This window comes from Ascidiella aspersa, chromosome 9 (assembly GCF_963924565.1).
Source record: "Ascidiella aspersa chromosome 9, kaAscAspe10.2, whole genome shotgun sequence".
NCBI classification, from domain to species: domain Eukaryota; kingdom Metazoa; phylum Chordata; class Ascidiacea; order Phlebobranchia; family Ascidiidae; genus Ascidiella; species Ascidiella aspersa.
The window spans coordinates 10,967,847-10,984,164 of NC_139455.1; the positions used below are offsets into that span (position 1 = coordinate 10,967,847).

The window sequence follows — 16,318 nt, forward strand, 5'->3', positions numbered from 1 at the left end:
GTTAAAATCAAATTGGTTGTTCTCAGGCCTGAATCTGCATCACAAACAAATAGTTGAGTTTTATTCCTCAAACAATAAATAACAACAAAAGTGGAAATGCAAACTTAAAAAAGCATGGTTGACTAAAGAAAATTGGAAGGTAGGTCTTGATTTTTGTATTTTATTGATTATATATTTTACAAATGAAACCACATACTTATTTAAACACAAGTTAAAAGCTATAGTTGAATAAAAGGGTCTGAGACAATCACACTTATGTTTTTTAGTTTAAGTAAAAAAAAAAAAAATTAAACTGAGCATTGGAAGAGCAAGATAAGTTTTGCAGTACTTTAATAAAAATACCTATGTTTTCCAATACATTACCATATTTGTCTTGGTGTTCCTTTTTTACAGGCCCTGCAACAAATTAAAAGTTTATCAGTCCATCTAACGCCTAAAATAAAACTTAACTATATCAATTTTGTGGCTATAGTTAACACATTGCCACTCACCATCAACCCCTCTGCAATAGGAAAAATTGAAACCTGCCAAAAAGGCTATAATGTAAAATCAATAATGGAATATATGAATTACACATTTACTATTTAATATTTTAAACTTTTATTTTATTTTTTAACATATGTTAAAATTTAAAATGGTAATTTTTAGACCAAAAGTTATCATACAGGGTTTTTACCAAAATAAACATATTACTGTAATAACCAAGAGTTCTCACGCAAAGAATATATATACCTTTGCACACTTTTAAATCTTTGGTGAAACTGCAGCAACCTTAAATAAAATATAACCAATTACATATTGCCATAATATTACTCTTTTTACCTTAATAATAAATTTCAAAGCCAAAAAGGTCGAGTAGATCGACAGCATCTTGATCTACTCGACCTTTTTGGCTATGAAATTTATTGGTAAGCTACATTACAGATCCGTGCACCCCCAACTACTCTTTTTATGTTTAGCAGAAAAGTATACACTACCTGGTAACAGAATGGTTTTTGTAATTGTTTGCTCATCCGTGGCATTATAGTACATTGGACAAGTTGTAAGATCAAACTTGTAATGATGTTTAGGTTCAACCTCGATGTCAGGTTTGAATAGGAAATAAAATTGAATCTAGTTGTTACAAAAAACGAAATAAATTTCAGTTATCTTATGTTCAGATAGGGATTTTTAATAGTTCATATAACTTCTACCCACAAAAACTGTAAATGTATTGATGAACCTAGCAAAAAAGCCCTCAGTTCTCATAAAATTAGTCTAATAAAACTATTAAACTTCTGTAAATTAAATTGCAATAAAATCAGCGTGATATACCCAAACTAATTCTTTTGAGCTTTTAACATCTAAAAAATTAGCATTACATTATTAAGATTAGTATAAACAAGACATTTTAAGTAATCAAAACTTAAATGAAGGAAAATCTTAGCAGCAAATATTACCATGTCATGATCACGTTTTTTAGGACGTTGTAAATCAATGATAAATTTTTTTTGTATACCTCCTGGAATCATCAGCACTTTCAACAAAAAAGCACGTTGTTGTAATTTGTTTTCTAAAAAAATGTTGAACACAGTTATATCCAACAAAAATTACGTTTGTATTAATAAAGGGAAAAAAAATTAATTAAAGAAAGTTAAAACAGATGTCAGAGTTTAAGTGCATTCAGCAATAGGTGAGAATGACAAAGCCTGTGAAAATGCAGTCAAATATAGACATGTAAATAGAAAGTGGTTATTGTATTTTAATGGTAAACAAGAATGTTGCATAAACGATACAATATTTTTAACATTTTAAGTTTACTTGACAAGTAGTTAACCAAAAAATAAAATTTATATTAAAACAATCTATTTTGCTAAGCAACATTTCTAAAATAAGCAAATTTAGTGATGTAATTATCACTAACTCTCAATGCTCCAAGTTATATTAAAAACAATGCGATGTCCTTTTAAAGTCCAAATAGCATCAAAACTGTTAGGCTTCGAACCAGGTGCTCCTTGGTTAAGGCAAGGACCATATCCTCTATCTTGAGCTAGAATTTAATGGCAGAAGGGTGTTACCAAACGTTAATTATTTACACTTTGTGATTGAAATTCTGTGTTATAACATTTTAAACCGATTATTTCTATTTAAAAAAACAAAAATAAAATTGCTAAATGAGTACATTCTTTTTATGAAAGTGAAAGGAAAAAATAAACTACAACCTAATTTCCAAATTTAAACATCAAATGTTTTTGTAATCCTAAAAGAACAATTTTCAGTAGAAAAAGAGTGGCCCAAATAAATGATAACAGATTCATTTGTTCATTTGCATACGTTTTGGCAAGTGCTTATGCCATCTTCAGTGTGGTAAAATGAGGTTAAGATAAACGCGAATCACTATATAGACGCTCAGACGTTTTCCAACGCTTTTAAAACAGAAAAAAGGAGATCACAGAGTAACGGTGATAGGGATTACATACACCTGCAAGGCGAAAGTAGGGCAAAGAAAAACAATATAGTAAATGGTATGCAAAAGACGTGCGCAAACAGGAAATAACAATTAAAATAAAACTTGACGATAGAAATGCGCGAATATATCATTCAACTATTAAAGAAATACAAAGGAGACCGTGTCAACATTGAGAGCTGGCTTGTTGTATGAGCAGGGACTTCAGAAGAAGTAGGCGGTAGCGATCTTGTGCCAAGCCAAAAATCTTTAGGGTAGTGAAGTCCACTCAGTGGTTAGGATTGTTCTGCAAATGTTTGCAGACTTTAGAGGATGCCAAACGCTGATGTTCATGTATACGGGTTCGAAGGTTACATCAGGTAACACACAACGGAGTGGACTTCACTACCCCAGAGATTTTGGGCTCGGCACAAGATCGCTACGGCCTCCTTCTTCTAGAGTCGCTGCACATACAGCAGCACAAGCTCGCTCTCAATGTTGACACGGTCCCAGTCCCTTTGTATTTCTTTAATATATACTTAAATGATATATTCGCGCATTTCTATCGTTGAGTTTTTATCTTATTTTTATTGTTAATTCCTGTTTGCGCACGTCTTTTGCTTACCATTGACTTCATTGTTTTACTTTTGTCCTACTTTCGCCTGACAAGTGTACTTTTCCGATATAATTCTGATCGCTGTTACTTTGCGACCTCCTTTTTTCTGTTTTTTAAAGCGTTCTAAAACGTCCGAGCGTCTATATAATGATTGGCGTTTAACTCAACCGCATTTTACTGCACAAGATGAGCACTTTGCCGCAAACATATGCAAACTTTTTCTACTAAAGATTATGAACAGATCCGTGTTTAGTGTTCCTAAAATAACAATATTTATGAATATAGTAATCCATATGGTTTCAAAACCTGCATGAAGTTTTTTTTATATTAAATTTGAAGAAACAAATAAGCATAGCCAATTGCGAGAAAGTAGATTAAATTTTAGATCATTACAGTAATTTATACACCTGAGAGCATATGAAATGAAGGATGACATTATTAAAATGACCATAAAAAATAGATTATTGCATAGGCTAAATTAAATAACAACTATTAAACAAAAATGCTTAATTTCATTATTAAACTTCAAACATATATTTAACAAAGTTTTATTTAATCAAAAATTGTGAATAAAAAAAGAAAAGAAATTGTACTAAGGTTTAGCAATTATTCATTAAATTACCTTTAACAAGGCATCGTGGCTTTTTGATAACCTGGCCCTTGATTGACTTTTTACATTTAATTTGAAGTCCAATTTTAAAAAACGAAGCAATCAGAAATAATATCAAATAACTATACACTGGCATTGACAATTTATAGTCACTAAACCTTAAAATAATTAAGAATCTGATAATGTCATGCAAAACAATGTCATGCTTTATGATATTATTTGAACAAACAACGTTTTTTTGCATTTAATAGTCTATGATTTTAAAGTTTTTCACCTCTCTAAAGTGGGCTTTTGCTCAATATTGAAAATATGCATTTTTAAAACAAGCAAAAGTACAATTATAAAATAAACAAACATGGTATATTTTAAAAGCTTAAATGCCCAATAGCTTTGTAAGATTAACTGTTAATAAAAATTTCACATTGTAAGGTGAAATGCCCTAAAAACTTGCTATGATCTCTTGCAAAGGAGACAAAATACATATGAAATTGTGCCAGGTAAGTTACCGACTAAAGGGTTTACATACTAAACAGTAGAATACCAGATTATCATCAACAATTAATGGCAGTACTACGTTTACATTTTATGTGTATAAATGATATTTTAACACCAACACAATCTAAGAATAAGATACCAAATCCAATTATTTAGGTGATATTATAAGTACAAAGATTGTCATAGGGAATGCATTATTTGTTACTTTCTACTTACTGTTGTTAATGACAATCTAAACAAGTAACTTTCAATAATTAAAATATCAAATTTTGACAGGCACGGTATCACTGTTTATGTTTCTACAATAAATTGACGTCTACATCCCTTTGTTTATTAGCTTATTACGATGTTATGTGATTATTAGGCTGGCGTTACTACAGGTTTATTTGATATGACTTCAATACATAATGTACCTATTTTTTTGAAAATAGTTGTGTTCACCATTTAAGTTTAGGGTTGTTTTTCAACAAAAACAAATACCTGAATGTGTTTTACTTAAATTAGTATATTGTATTGATAAAACCCAACAATTTTTTTTTTTTAAACAAAAATGTATAATCAGAACACAAAGTTGTTCATTCAATCTGACGCTGAAGAGTTCAGTTTTGGCAGAAGCATAGTTTAAAGAGGATAATTAAATTAAACATTGTTTTATATAAGTTTTTGCAAGTAACCATTTTGCTCTTCGGATGACAGATGTTTTCCATCAATAATATCTCCAACAATATTCTTAAAAAAAAGTTTTTCTTCTTTTGGAAAGGAAAAGCTATCCTTTCGGAAGCAAAACCTTTTGGAATATTTTAAAGGTTTAGCTTTATGCTTGAAGTAGTTATCCACATCCCCCAAAAGGATGTATTTTACACTTATTGGCAAATACAAACATTCTTGTAAAATCATTCTAATTCCAGCAATACAGCAGTCAGCTACTCCATGATGATCTTTCCAATTGTTGTAAGTGGTTTTACCTGCCGGAGTTCCAATGAAGATCACATGGGTACAACCTTTATATTAAAAGCAGTTAGCCCAAATGGTTTTGATTGTTAGTTCTCTAAGTCACTGACCTTTTAGGTTAGAACGCAGCCACCAATCTGGTTTGGTATCAGCATCTTGTGTTTCCCATAAGTTAAATACAAAAGAGCTTTTAAGTAAATGATTGTTTAGGTAGCTTGCAATTTTATTTGCTTCATCTGTAAATTGAGCCTCTTCTGCAGTACGGTTGATCAACATAACAACTGAACTTGACACTACAAAAGGGGTAGTTTAGTAGATTTTCCATTAAATGGCATTATGTAGAATCTTTCTACATAAATAAAATGCTGTATTGTTCTTGTGAAATCAACTTATTTCCTAAAAGTATACCTTAATATTAGTCAGTTTCATTGAATCAGAGGTGGCAAAACGTTTTTACTAAAGGGCAATTTTTTCATAATTTTACAGGTAAGCTATTGTTCTATTTAAAAAAATAATTTTAGTTTTCATGCCTTAAGGTTGAAAATAGTTGTTTGGTTTGTTTATTGTCCAAACCAGGGATAGTGAACCACTGTTCGCGACAGATAGTTTATGACCCACTTGTGTCTCTATAAATTAGGAAATTGAATCAAATAATTTAGGAAAGAATAAATGTTTACCAACTGTTTATTGTAAATCACTTTGTTTAAACCAGGGATTCGCACACTGGGGATCAAAAGTTTAAGATTTGCGTAGCCTATACACTGGCTTCATCAAATGCTTGCAAAAAAGCAGAGAAATAAAATAACAAATTTAAAACAATTATATTGCAATAAAAATCAGAACATATTAAAAATATCACTAACATTTAAAGCTTCTAAAAAAATCTCAGTCACAAAATAAATGTATTAACCTTTTTTTCTTCTGTAATATTTGCACCAAATTCCAAGCAAAATTCCTAAAACAAATATAAAATGGAAAATTATTTTTGGTAAGACATATTTTTTTTATAACTTAATTATTATAATATAATTACTGTTTATATTTCACAATATGGGCTGCGGCTTTTTCCCAAAGAAATAGGCCAAACTTTTTTGAAAAAAAATCATTTTCCTTAAAAAACTATTTGACCTCTTAACTATCTGTCATAATTGCCACTAAAAATACTTGATTAGACTGTAATAACATGTAATTTTTTGGAGTTTCAGGAACCTCATGGCATTGGTGTAGTAGCAAAGATAAACTAAATTTAGCAAAAAATTATTTAATGAGTGCAATTATCCAGGAATTGTAAACAGTTTTACACTTGTTTGTTTATCTAAAGATTTGTTTTAAATGACTTGATGTTGTACACTAATATCTTTCAGGAAGGGTTACAGTAAATGGTCAAATAGAGCAATAATTTGGGTTCCCAAACAAATTCTAACAGTTTTATCTGAAAATTGTAGGTATTTAAAAAGCTTTTTATCCTTAACACAAATGCACAATAGACATACATTGTATATCCTTCAGGTTGTTAATTTTTTTTAGGTTTACAAATATCATGCTAGTTTACAAATATCATGGTACCATTCTAGCTTCAAATAAGGTAAATTTAAACAATTTGTGTTTTGTATATATATATTTATCTGTTTAAAAATTAACAAAAAGTCACAGAAACTCTTCAATTGGTCACCACTAGCTTCTCACTTGCTTAGAACTTGCTTAGAAAAACCATTTGTGACTAGACTTAAACAGAATAAGAAATTATAAAGCTTTTCAAATTGAGCAAATTTGCAGTAAGTTAAAAAAATAATTTGCAAATAACAAAACTCTAAAAACAGGAGTTGTTGTTGATGGTTACAATTATAATTGCAGCCTAACAATAAGCATTTTTCAGATATTTCTGTTGCTCAACAGTAAAAGTGTAAGATTTAACAAAGCAAAAACAATTATTCCAATATTGCTCATTTTGTAGTCAGGGTAAAAAAAGATTACAATCGAGCAGACAAAAAAAGTTTAAAAACATGTTTAACACTCTAACTCAGTGTTTCCCAACCTTTTTTAAACTTGAGCTTCATATTATTGCATATCGCCCCCTTAAATAGAAGTAGGTGCAGAACTTAAAAAATTAGACTTATAATTTACATACAACAATAATTGCGTTAAGGTAAACACTGGTGCAAACTACTCTGTGCTACTGCAATTAAAATGGCTGACGGTTCAACATATTGTAGTTTCATGCATTCTTGCAATAGCTGATTGGATTACAGAAGGCTTTTAATAGCATTCAAAAATGAAACCTGTCCTTCGTTTTACTTTTTTGCATAATTTATTTTTAGAAACAGCTGCCAAGACTAATTGCACAATCACACAATGCCAATAATATTTACAGTTGTAATTTATGGGTTTCGAGCGTATGGTTAATCTTGACTTTGGTATAAAGGAAATAATTGTTGTCAGTTAAAAAATATATTTTGATATTCGATTTCTGGTATTGGTTTCAAAAAAGTTTTAAATATTATGGAAAGTTCATAAAATTACACCTTTGAATTATTGCATATGATTAAAAAACCTGCCTTAATATAACATAGCCTTCGCTAATTCAACTGATTATTAAACAGTACCCTTACAGACGAAAGTAACACAAACTCCGGGAACTTCGCGGCACATCAGTTCTGGAACACTGGTCTAGAATCCTACAACAGTGTTGAAACAAGTATTAAAGTAACACACAACAGTTGGATTAGAGTGTTGGTAAGTGTTTAGGTGAGGGTGGAACAACTATTATAATATAATAATATTGCTTAACCTACCCAAACCCGCACCCTAAACCCAAATAATGTTTGTTGTAGTAGGATTCTAGACCAGCGCCGGATTATTTCGTAATATACATACATTACTACCAGGAAAAAAGTCAACTTTCTTGACCAAGACTTTAAATAAAGAAAAATTTTGTTGCATATAAAATAGTGAAACGTAACAACAACCCAACAACCTTACATAAGAAAGCCAATTATTACATCAAAATTTAACAATGGACAGAAACTTCTACAAGTTCACAGTAGGAAAGTTGCCATTTAAGCTTAAATATAACATACAGTATTACAGTGATGTTTGTTACTTTTTTATATAAATTTGCGGAAAGTACTTTTATGAAACGCCCCCTTATGTGTGTTCACCCCCCAAATGAGACAAGTAGCTTAGCAACGCCCACAAGGGGGCGGTACCGCCCAGGTTGGGAACCTCTGCTCTAACTGGTCACAAGCATTAAAAATAAAGAAACAATCATGAGATGAATAAAACTTAGTGCACCTTTATAACTACTTTGTTTTATAACTCAAATCCAATAGGTAAGGACAGATTTTTAACATTTAGTAAGAACCTCAAGAATAGTGTACCCTAACATTCCATGGTGTTGGCAGCATTTAGTATTCTTGGCTTTTTCATTTTTTTCAAGTTTTGTTGAAAGTTATACACAGCTAGAATGAGTTCAACTAAATTTGTTCTACTGTTTAGGCTGTGTATTTTTTAACATATTACTTTTATGGAAAAATTTACGGAATTTAAGTTACCGCTTTGAACAACAATTAAGCTAAAAAACATTGAATAATTTTGATATTGTTGACAAACTCATATGTTTAAAAGCAATGGGTTATTGGTTGCTTATATTTCGGTAAGGTCGAACTAAACACAAACTAATGAACTTTTAAAACATCATATGATTTTGAAATGTTATTCATTGCTTACTTATTCCTAATTTTCCTAGCTAAAAAGTTTTTATGCACTACCATATATGCCAAAAAATCCAACTTTAATCGCACAGGTCACACTCACAACCATATATGGGATTTCTAATATTATCAGAACAGAGCCAACAACCTTTTTGTAGGCACACTTGCATACAAGGGTGTTACGGTTGTGTTCGAAAACCAAGTTTTTTTTAATTTCAAAACTAATATCACAACTGTATACAAATCTATAAATTTACTGTAAATTTAAATCAGATCCTAAATTGAAAAAAATGGCATTATACCTATTATATATAGCACATTCTTACATCTGATGTAGCTATATCTAAACCCACAATTAATTTAATGTAAAAAAAAAAAAGTAAAAACTTTGTCAGTAACTAATGCTAGAACATGTGATATGCAAATCGATTTACAAAATTGCAAGGCGTTGCAAAAAAATAGATTTGTGTGGACTCAGATACTCAACAAAACTCAATTTCTGCCAAATTATTTGGTTAATGTGATTTTCTATACATCTAGGCAATATGACCATTGTAAAATGAGAAACACCCATCAAACTTTTAAAACCAGATGAGCAAATTTTGTTGTGCTTCGATCTAGTTTTTACGTGAGTTCAGTGCAGCTATTTATGTGTGAATATAAATAGTGCTTATCTTACAGGCAAAGTGCGTACATATTCAGTAAACTAAAATCTAAGGGACACAAATGTTTTCACACGTAGCATGATTAACACAGTGCTAGTTCCACAATTGCACACCAATTCTTTCAAGAACAGCATGTATCATAAGATTAATTTTATTATGACGTAAAATGTGACAACATGTTTATGGTTTAAACCAGGGGCGTGGAACCTGTGGTCCACGGAATCAAAATATGCGGCCCGCGATGTGCTTTGATTTTTGACTAGTACCACAAACATTCAGTTGCGGGCTTTTGAAATTGCTTCGGTTCATCGTGGTAACTCCATATTTTGAAAAAAAAATCATACTCTAAAACAAGTATGAGTCATTTGTTATTTTTATTATGTGCTTTTTTCCCATTTTACACTTGCCGAAATTTAGTAAAATTTAAATTCGGATGATAAACTCATGTGTCTTATTTGCAATAAAATTGTTGCTACCAAAATATACAGTTTTAAATGACACTACAAGATAAACCATTTTGGGTCTTCTTACGGAAAGCTGGATGGAGATGCTAGAAAACAGAAAGTGAAACAATTGCAGAAACAATTGAATAGCCAGCGTTTTATGTTTTAAAGCATGTGTTGTGACAATAAAAAGGTATTAAGAAGTATTGTTTTTTCATTGCACAAAAATGGGGACATGTTGAAACTTAAACAAGTTCTTGGTCCCGCCACTAAAGACTAACGCAGTAAACTCGATTGAACGCGAGAGTATAATCATCGCCAGTTCCAACAGTTTTTGGATGATCTCAACTCTGAGCATAAAGACCTGTTGTAGGCCTACTTAACCTAATTACGTTGGTTGAACAAGGGCTGCATCATCATGCTCAGACAATTGTACGATATGAGAGAAGAAGTAGTACATTTTTGGAAAACGAAAGTTGGTTGTGTGATAGCTTTCTTGGTTGATATAACTACACACCTAAATGACCTCAACACAAAGCTGTAGCCAAATGGAGAGTATGAAAATGACATGTATGGACACATAAAATCGTTTCAGAACAAATTAAGACTTTTAGAAAGTGATTTAAAGGCAAAAGTACTTGGAAATAAGTGCTGGAAATTTTTACCACAAAAATATCAATCAAGATAAGTTTCCAAACTGGAGTTCATAATCACTTCATCGCAAAGGACTGACTCATGTACACCTTTAGAATGGACTTTGGGGACTTGGATAGGGTGGTTGGGAGAGAAAGCCAGCTTCAAAGCTCTCATTGTGATTTTAAAACGTTTCCGTTGATTCGCAATAAACTAACAAAACGGTTTTCTTTTCGTGGTAGTCACTAACAGGTAGTCGACCAGATATGCAAGTGGCCCGTGGTCTAATCCGAATGCACATATTTCGCCCGGGAGTATGAAAGGTTGCACACCCCTGGTTTAAACTAATATCCTGGATCTCCAGCTGCAACATTGGACCATCGAATCAAAAGAAATATTTCTGATGGCCCATGACAAAATATAGTTGGACCACCAGTAATAAGAATATAGGATAGTTCCCAGTATATATATATATATAAATATAATGACCCTGGGTAGTAATATGTTTTTTGACATTACAAAACATTTATGTAAATAAACAAATTAATCTTATGGAAAAATAATGAAATGTTTCATACCAAGGAAAAGAGGAATTGAAAGCAATGCAAGCAAGTAACCTAAAAACAAATGAGAGTATCAAAATTAAAAGCCTATAATGATGTTTGCTACAATTTATTTTCACTTATAACTTTGCAGATAGAAATTGTCAATCGGGACCACTTTGTGGTCTACAGAAGTATCTGGATTATCAGATAGTGAAAATCAATTTTAAGATGCATACCATGTTTACTTGCATATAATTTAATTTAGGAAAAGATTGTTAAAAAAGTTTAAGTAACACTGCAGCATTATTTTGTTAAAAAATTGACTGTTATGATCGATAAACTTTAGTATTTAGAATATAACAATATTTGCAGTTATGTTCCATGCAACAAAATCCAATGTTTGTCTAATCTTGTAGGCAGTTAAAAAATACATAAATGAATTATTTATGTAAATAACCTGAAGGCGAAGATTCATGAGTTGAATCCCCATTGGAGTTATCGCATTTTTGAGGATCATTATCTGCAAGTTAAATTTTTTTGATTTAGGCTAAAAAAATATCACAGTAGCAAAAAATAATATGATATAAGAGCAGGGGTGGCCAACTAGTCAGAGACTAAGAGTCACATTTTCTCCTTGTTTAACTGCAAAGAGCCACACGTTAAGCATGGGCAGAAGTAAATATCACGCTGTACATTTTATCATTATAATATTGAAGGTTATTCAGTATCTTTAAAAATGTCAAAGATTGGAGTACAAAAAATATTAAAAATATTACACATAAAATAAGTAATGCAATACTTACACTGTAATTTACATACTTCCGCAAATGATTTGTTTTTACAACCTAAACAAATAAAACATAAAAATATTACAAATTTTTATTCTGACAAGTGATTTGATTAAACGATTAGTAATGATTCACATTAATGTATTTGAAAACAATGGTAGCATTAGCTATTTAAAACAGTACTATATATACACACAGTTGTGTCGGACTGGTTGCTTGATTTGAAAAATAAAATATTTGTTAATACTATGTATTTCTGATAAGTACAGAAGTTTAAAACTGATTTCAAAACTGCACGATTAAAACGTTTATTTTTTAAATGGACCATGCATGTCTACCACATAAGTGCAATGAATAAGACCCCAAAATCAAAATCAAAACCAAAACTTTTAAGGAAGTACAAAACAATAACAAAATATGTTTATTGGCACAACAAACAAATTGGTAAACCTACGATACCTCTATAAACCTTAACTGCCAGCTTAGTACATATGAATCGAATGTGGTTGCTTTTGATAAGTAAGCATATAGTCTTATTGTACCACAGTAGACTAATATGTAATATTAAGTTTGTTTTACTTTTGCATAAATTATGATATACACTAATGACATTTTGTAAAAATTTAACTTCTAACAAAATAATATGTTCTTTTGTTATTAACTTACTTGAAAGAATTATGGTCTTCTTTGATATTTGTTGATTTGTATTTTGTTGGTATAAGGGAAGAGCTTGTATAGCTACTGATATATTTTTTGCAGCACATTGCCTAGGAATTAAGGAAGTCTCCGATTCCCCATCGCAATACTCTACACTAAACACCAACTATAACACAAATTTTGCATATTTAAAATAGGGATACGTCAACAAAGGTGGATGCAAGTAAAAAAATAATTTTGCCCACATGTAACTAGACCTTGTAATCCAGATCAATGTGTTTCCTCATAAAATATTTGTTTAGCAGGAATAGTTTGACAAATAGAAAGCAAAAAGTCACACAAATTTTATATCAATAAGGAATAAATATTGGAGAAGTTCAAAAAGCAAAACTAAAATATTTTTCAACGCTAATTTATTAGGCTTTAGTTTGCGTTTTATCCTTTTGCCGTGTTTGTTTCGACAAGTTAAAATCTGTAATTAAGTAACTACGAAACTCAACAAAATTGAGGTATTGAGTTATAACAAAATTTGAATATAGTTTATTGTGCTGTATGGCAGCTATTCGAAAGGTTTAAAAAATTAGTACATTTGTACAAATTCATGCAAAAATGAAACTTACCTTGTCACCAGTAGTTACTTTAATTGTTGAGTTTAAGTTCTTTTTAATATTTGCAAAATATTGTTTTTCATCAGAATCATCGACATGAATTGCAACAAAAAACATTGAAATGTCTTTTGAGTTGATACTGAGTCGCTTTTCTACATATGGTACAATTATTATTAATTTTTATTTACCCTCGCAACAGAATTCTAAATCTAGTCTAGAACACTTAAAAATAAAAAACTATATTTGCGGATGCCTAATTCTCATTTAATAATATTAATGTTATAGTTGTTAAAAATGGTGTTTTTAAAAGCTTCAACAAATTTATAGGTGAACAGTACATACAAATTTACCTTTAACAGACCACTTTACCAGAAGACCATTTGTTTTGTTGTTGTCATAAAAAAAGGTTTGCATAACAATAATTTCTGGCTTTACAGCTGGAGTTTGATCAATTCCAAAATCATTTTTTTCAAATTGCTTTCCTTCATTTTTATTAACTTCTTGCAATAAAGTGAAAAATATTATGCCGAATGTTTTACCTTGTTAGAGCAAAATGAATTTTGCAACCACATCTTCATTTGTCATAAAAATTATAAATAAATTATGCATTTGTTTCATCCATAAGGTTTAAAAATATTACATTACATAAAATATAAAAATATTAAAGGTTGTAGAAAAGTGTAAAAAAAACAATAACATTTTTTTACAGTCCTTTTTGAATGTTTAATGCACTACTTTTAATTTCTTAAAACATTCCAACCATTTATCTTTGACATAAACTAAACCTTATTGATTTCAGATTATATATGGATTGTTTTTATATAAGTTTACAAATTTGTATACTAGATGGTCAGAAAAATTACATTTATAGAGAGGTACCAATTGAGTGAAATTTATGTAGGTACCTACTAGTGACCACTCCAACTTATTCCGTGTGAACAGCAGTTTAATAAGCTTTGGTTCAGAGTGGCAACCATCAGTTTGAAGAGTGTTTTATCATTAGGCGAAGAATAATGAAACATATCATTCTTTTTTATTGCCGATGTTAATTTTCGATCAAATATCTACATGATCGTATTGACCTTTCTACAACTAAATACTATAACTCAGGCATTCTTAGAAAGCAATTGACTGCAGATTTTTGTTTGACTGTTTGGCTTATTATACTTAAATTAGAACTAGTCGACAAGTGATAATAAATAGCGCATTAGGCTTTGGATTTCACTGTCAGCATATCCAGTTAAAATATTATAATCGAAGTAGCATGGAGTTTAGTTGGGCAAAAAAACATATCTATAGAGGGCAGCACTCAATAAATGTTACCGGTAGACACAACTTTAAGGTAGATTAAGGTTGTTAAAAAAACTTTTTTTTATTTTGCTGCCGCAATAGGTTGTCATTCGTCTGCAAGTTCAGTAGATAATCTTGGAAGAAATAATTGCTCCGAAGCAAGAAGCATTTTGATGTTATAAAAAATTTAATCTGTAATATTATTCCTGTGTTTGAGAAAGTTTTGCCCTTTTTATAGATTTTTGATCCGATCACCCTGGCAAAAAATACATCTTAACCTGCTGTTCTCAAGCAAACTTAGTGTAGCTATGAAACTAAAAATGTATCTGAATAGCAGAAAGCTCGGAAAAGGTGATTACCCCCCTCCCCTGAAGATTTAAGGCTAACAGGGAAAAAAACTTGCCAATATTTGCAGTATTTAATATTTTAACCATACTTACAAAATGAATTTTAAAAAATACTCTGCAGACCCATTTAAACTTCCTTACAGCCCACAAAGGGTCTGGGTATTCACCAGTGTTGTAATGACTTAAGTCAATGACTTGACTTAAGTGCACTTAAGTCACTGTTTTCAAATGACTTGACTTGACTTAAGTCATTCGGGCAAATGACTTGACTTGACTTAAGTCATTCAGGCAAAGGACTTGACTTGACTTAAGTCTTTTGGGCAAATTATTTAGGTTGAATTGAAGTGCTTTCTGTAAGTCTTTTTTTAATAAAATTGAGCTATTTATCCAAATGTTTGCACATAAAACAATTTGTTTGCTATAAGTTGAGTTTTTTTCATTTTTTAGTTCAGTTATTGCTCATAATCGTACGAGATTAAAAATTCCAATAGTTCAACGTTTTATTTTTACGACAAGGACGTGACTTGAAGTTCACTTTCTCAAATTATGACTTGACTGGGACTTAACTTGCGCAACCGATGACTTGGAGTGGGACTTGACTTGTTATTTATTAAAAAAGACTTGACTTGGACTTAAGTTATTTTACAAATAACTTGACTGGGACTTAAGTCATTTCAAAATGACTTGTTTACAACACTGGTATTCACCAATATGAAAGGTAGGAATGCATTTATTGATAAATTGTTATACCAGCAATATAATAAAAAAACTTAATTTTTAATCAAAACATTGCTTAGAAAAAAAATTAGCAATGATAAGTAGAATTTAGACATACCAGTCCAATTGCAGAAATAAGGTTGATCAGGAATTTCCCGATCAAAATGGTTTGGATAACAAATTCCTTCAAAGCATTGTATGGAAATATCTTTGCAGGTTGAGGCAGTAATACTCAGTAGTGCTATCAGAGCAGTACAAATTACGCTCTCCATCAATATTTAAGGTACATATTTTATAAAAAACCGGAGACAAAAATTATCTATTAGAAACTGCTTTTTTATAAATTGTTATTCAAAAAAATGTACTATGAATATGAATGTAAGTATAATTTGATTAAAGATATTAAACTATCATGCTGATAAGTAGCCTGCCACAATTGAAAATGTTAATGATGATTAAGTAATGATTTCTAATTTAAACAAATTGCTATGCTTGTGGCATATAGTTAGTGCTCAAAATACAATAAACTCACCTGGCAACCATAGAAAAGTTGTCAATACAAAAACAATGTTAGTTGGTAATGCAGCCCAGTAGGCAGAAAAAAATTAAGAAAACTTTGCTCAGAAACAAAGTAATGCAATTTTATTGTGTTGCATTGTGAAAAATTAACAAATTGATCATTTTTCTTTATTATTTTTCTTAATTCTGATTAAAGCATATTCTTGTCACACATTCTATGTTTTTTTATTTTTTAACTGTTTTTAAGTCAAATAAGTATGGCAACATTGCGATAAACCTATTGAATATTTTCTTTTTAG

The 16,318-nt window shown here is 30.5% G+C and overlaps 1 protein-coding gene and 1 long non-coding RNA gene across 4 annotated transcripts; both read right to left on the reverse strand.

The window, feature by feature from the left end:
* Positions 1–1,531, reverse strand: LOC146132973 (uncharacterized). The gene is made up of 5 exons (XR_014501668.1): positions 1,440–1,531; positions 733–771; positions 492–524; positions 364–396; positions 1–34 (listed from the first exon to the last, which is right to left on the reverse strand). It is a non-coding gene; the product is annotated as an uncharacterized LOC146132973 (long non-coding RNA).
* A 372-nt stretch (positions 1,532–1,903) lies between these two features.
* Positions 1,904–16,311, reverse strand: LOC146132974 (uncharacterized). 3 transcript variants are annotated; one of them, XM_083397252.1, is made up of 11 exons: positions 15,619–16,311; positions 13,497–13,643; positions 13,159–13,298; positions 12,548–12,704; positions 11,897–11,938; positions 11,551–11,613; positions 11,127–11,165; positions 6,008–6,052; positions 5,208–5,390; positions 3,664–5,147; positions 1,904–2,029 (listed from the first exon to the last, which is right to left on the reverse strand). In XM_083397252.1, exons 1-10 carry the CDS (start codon positions 15,770–15,772, stop codon positions 4,798–4,800), a joined length of 1,320 nt encoding a protein of 439 aa, XP_083253378.1. In that variant the 5' UTR covers positions 15,773–16,311; the 3' UTR covers positions 1,904–2,029; positions 3,664–4,797. The 3 variants fall into 3 exon arrangements, with proteins under 3 accessions (XP_083253378.1, XP_083253377.1, XP_083253379.1); XM_083397251.1 differs by having other exon boundaries at positions 13,497–13,646; XM_083397253.1 differs by lacking the exon at positions 11,127–11,165 and having other exon boundaries at positions 13,497–13,646.
* Positions 16,312–16,318: the final 7 nt, after the last annotated feature.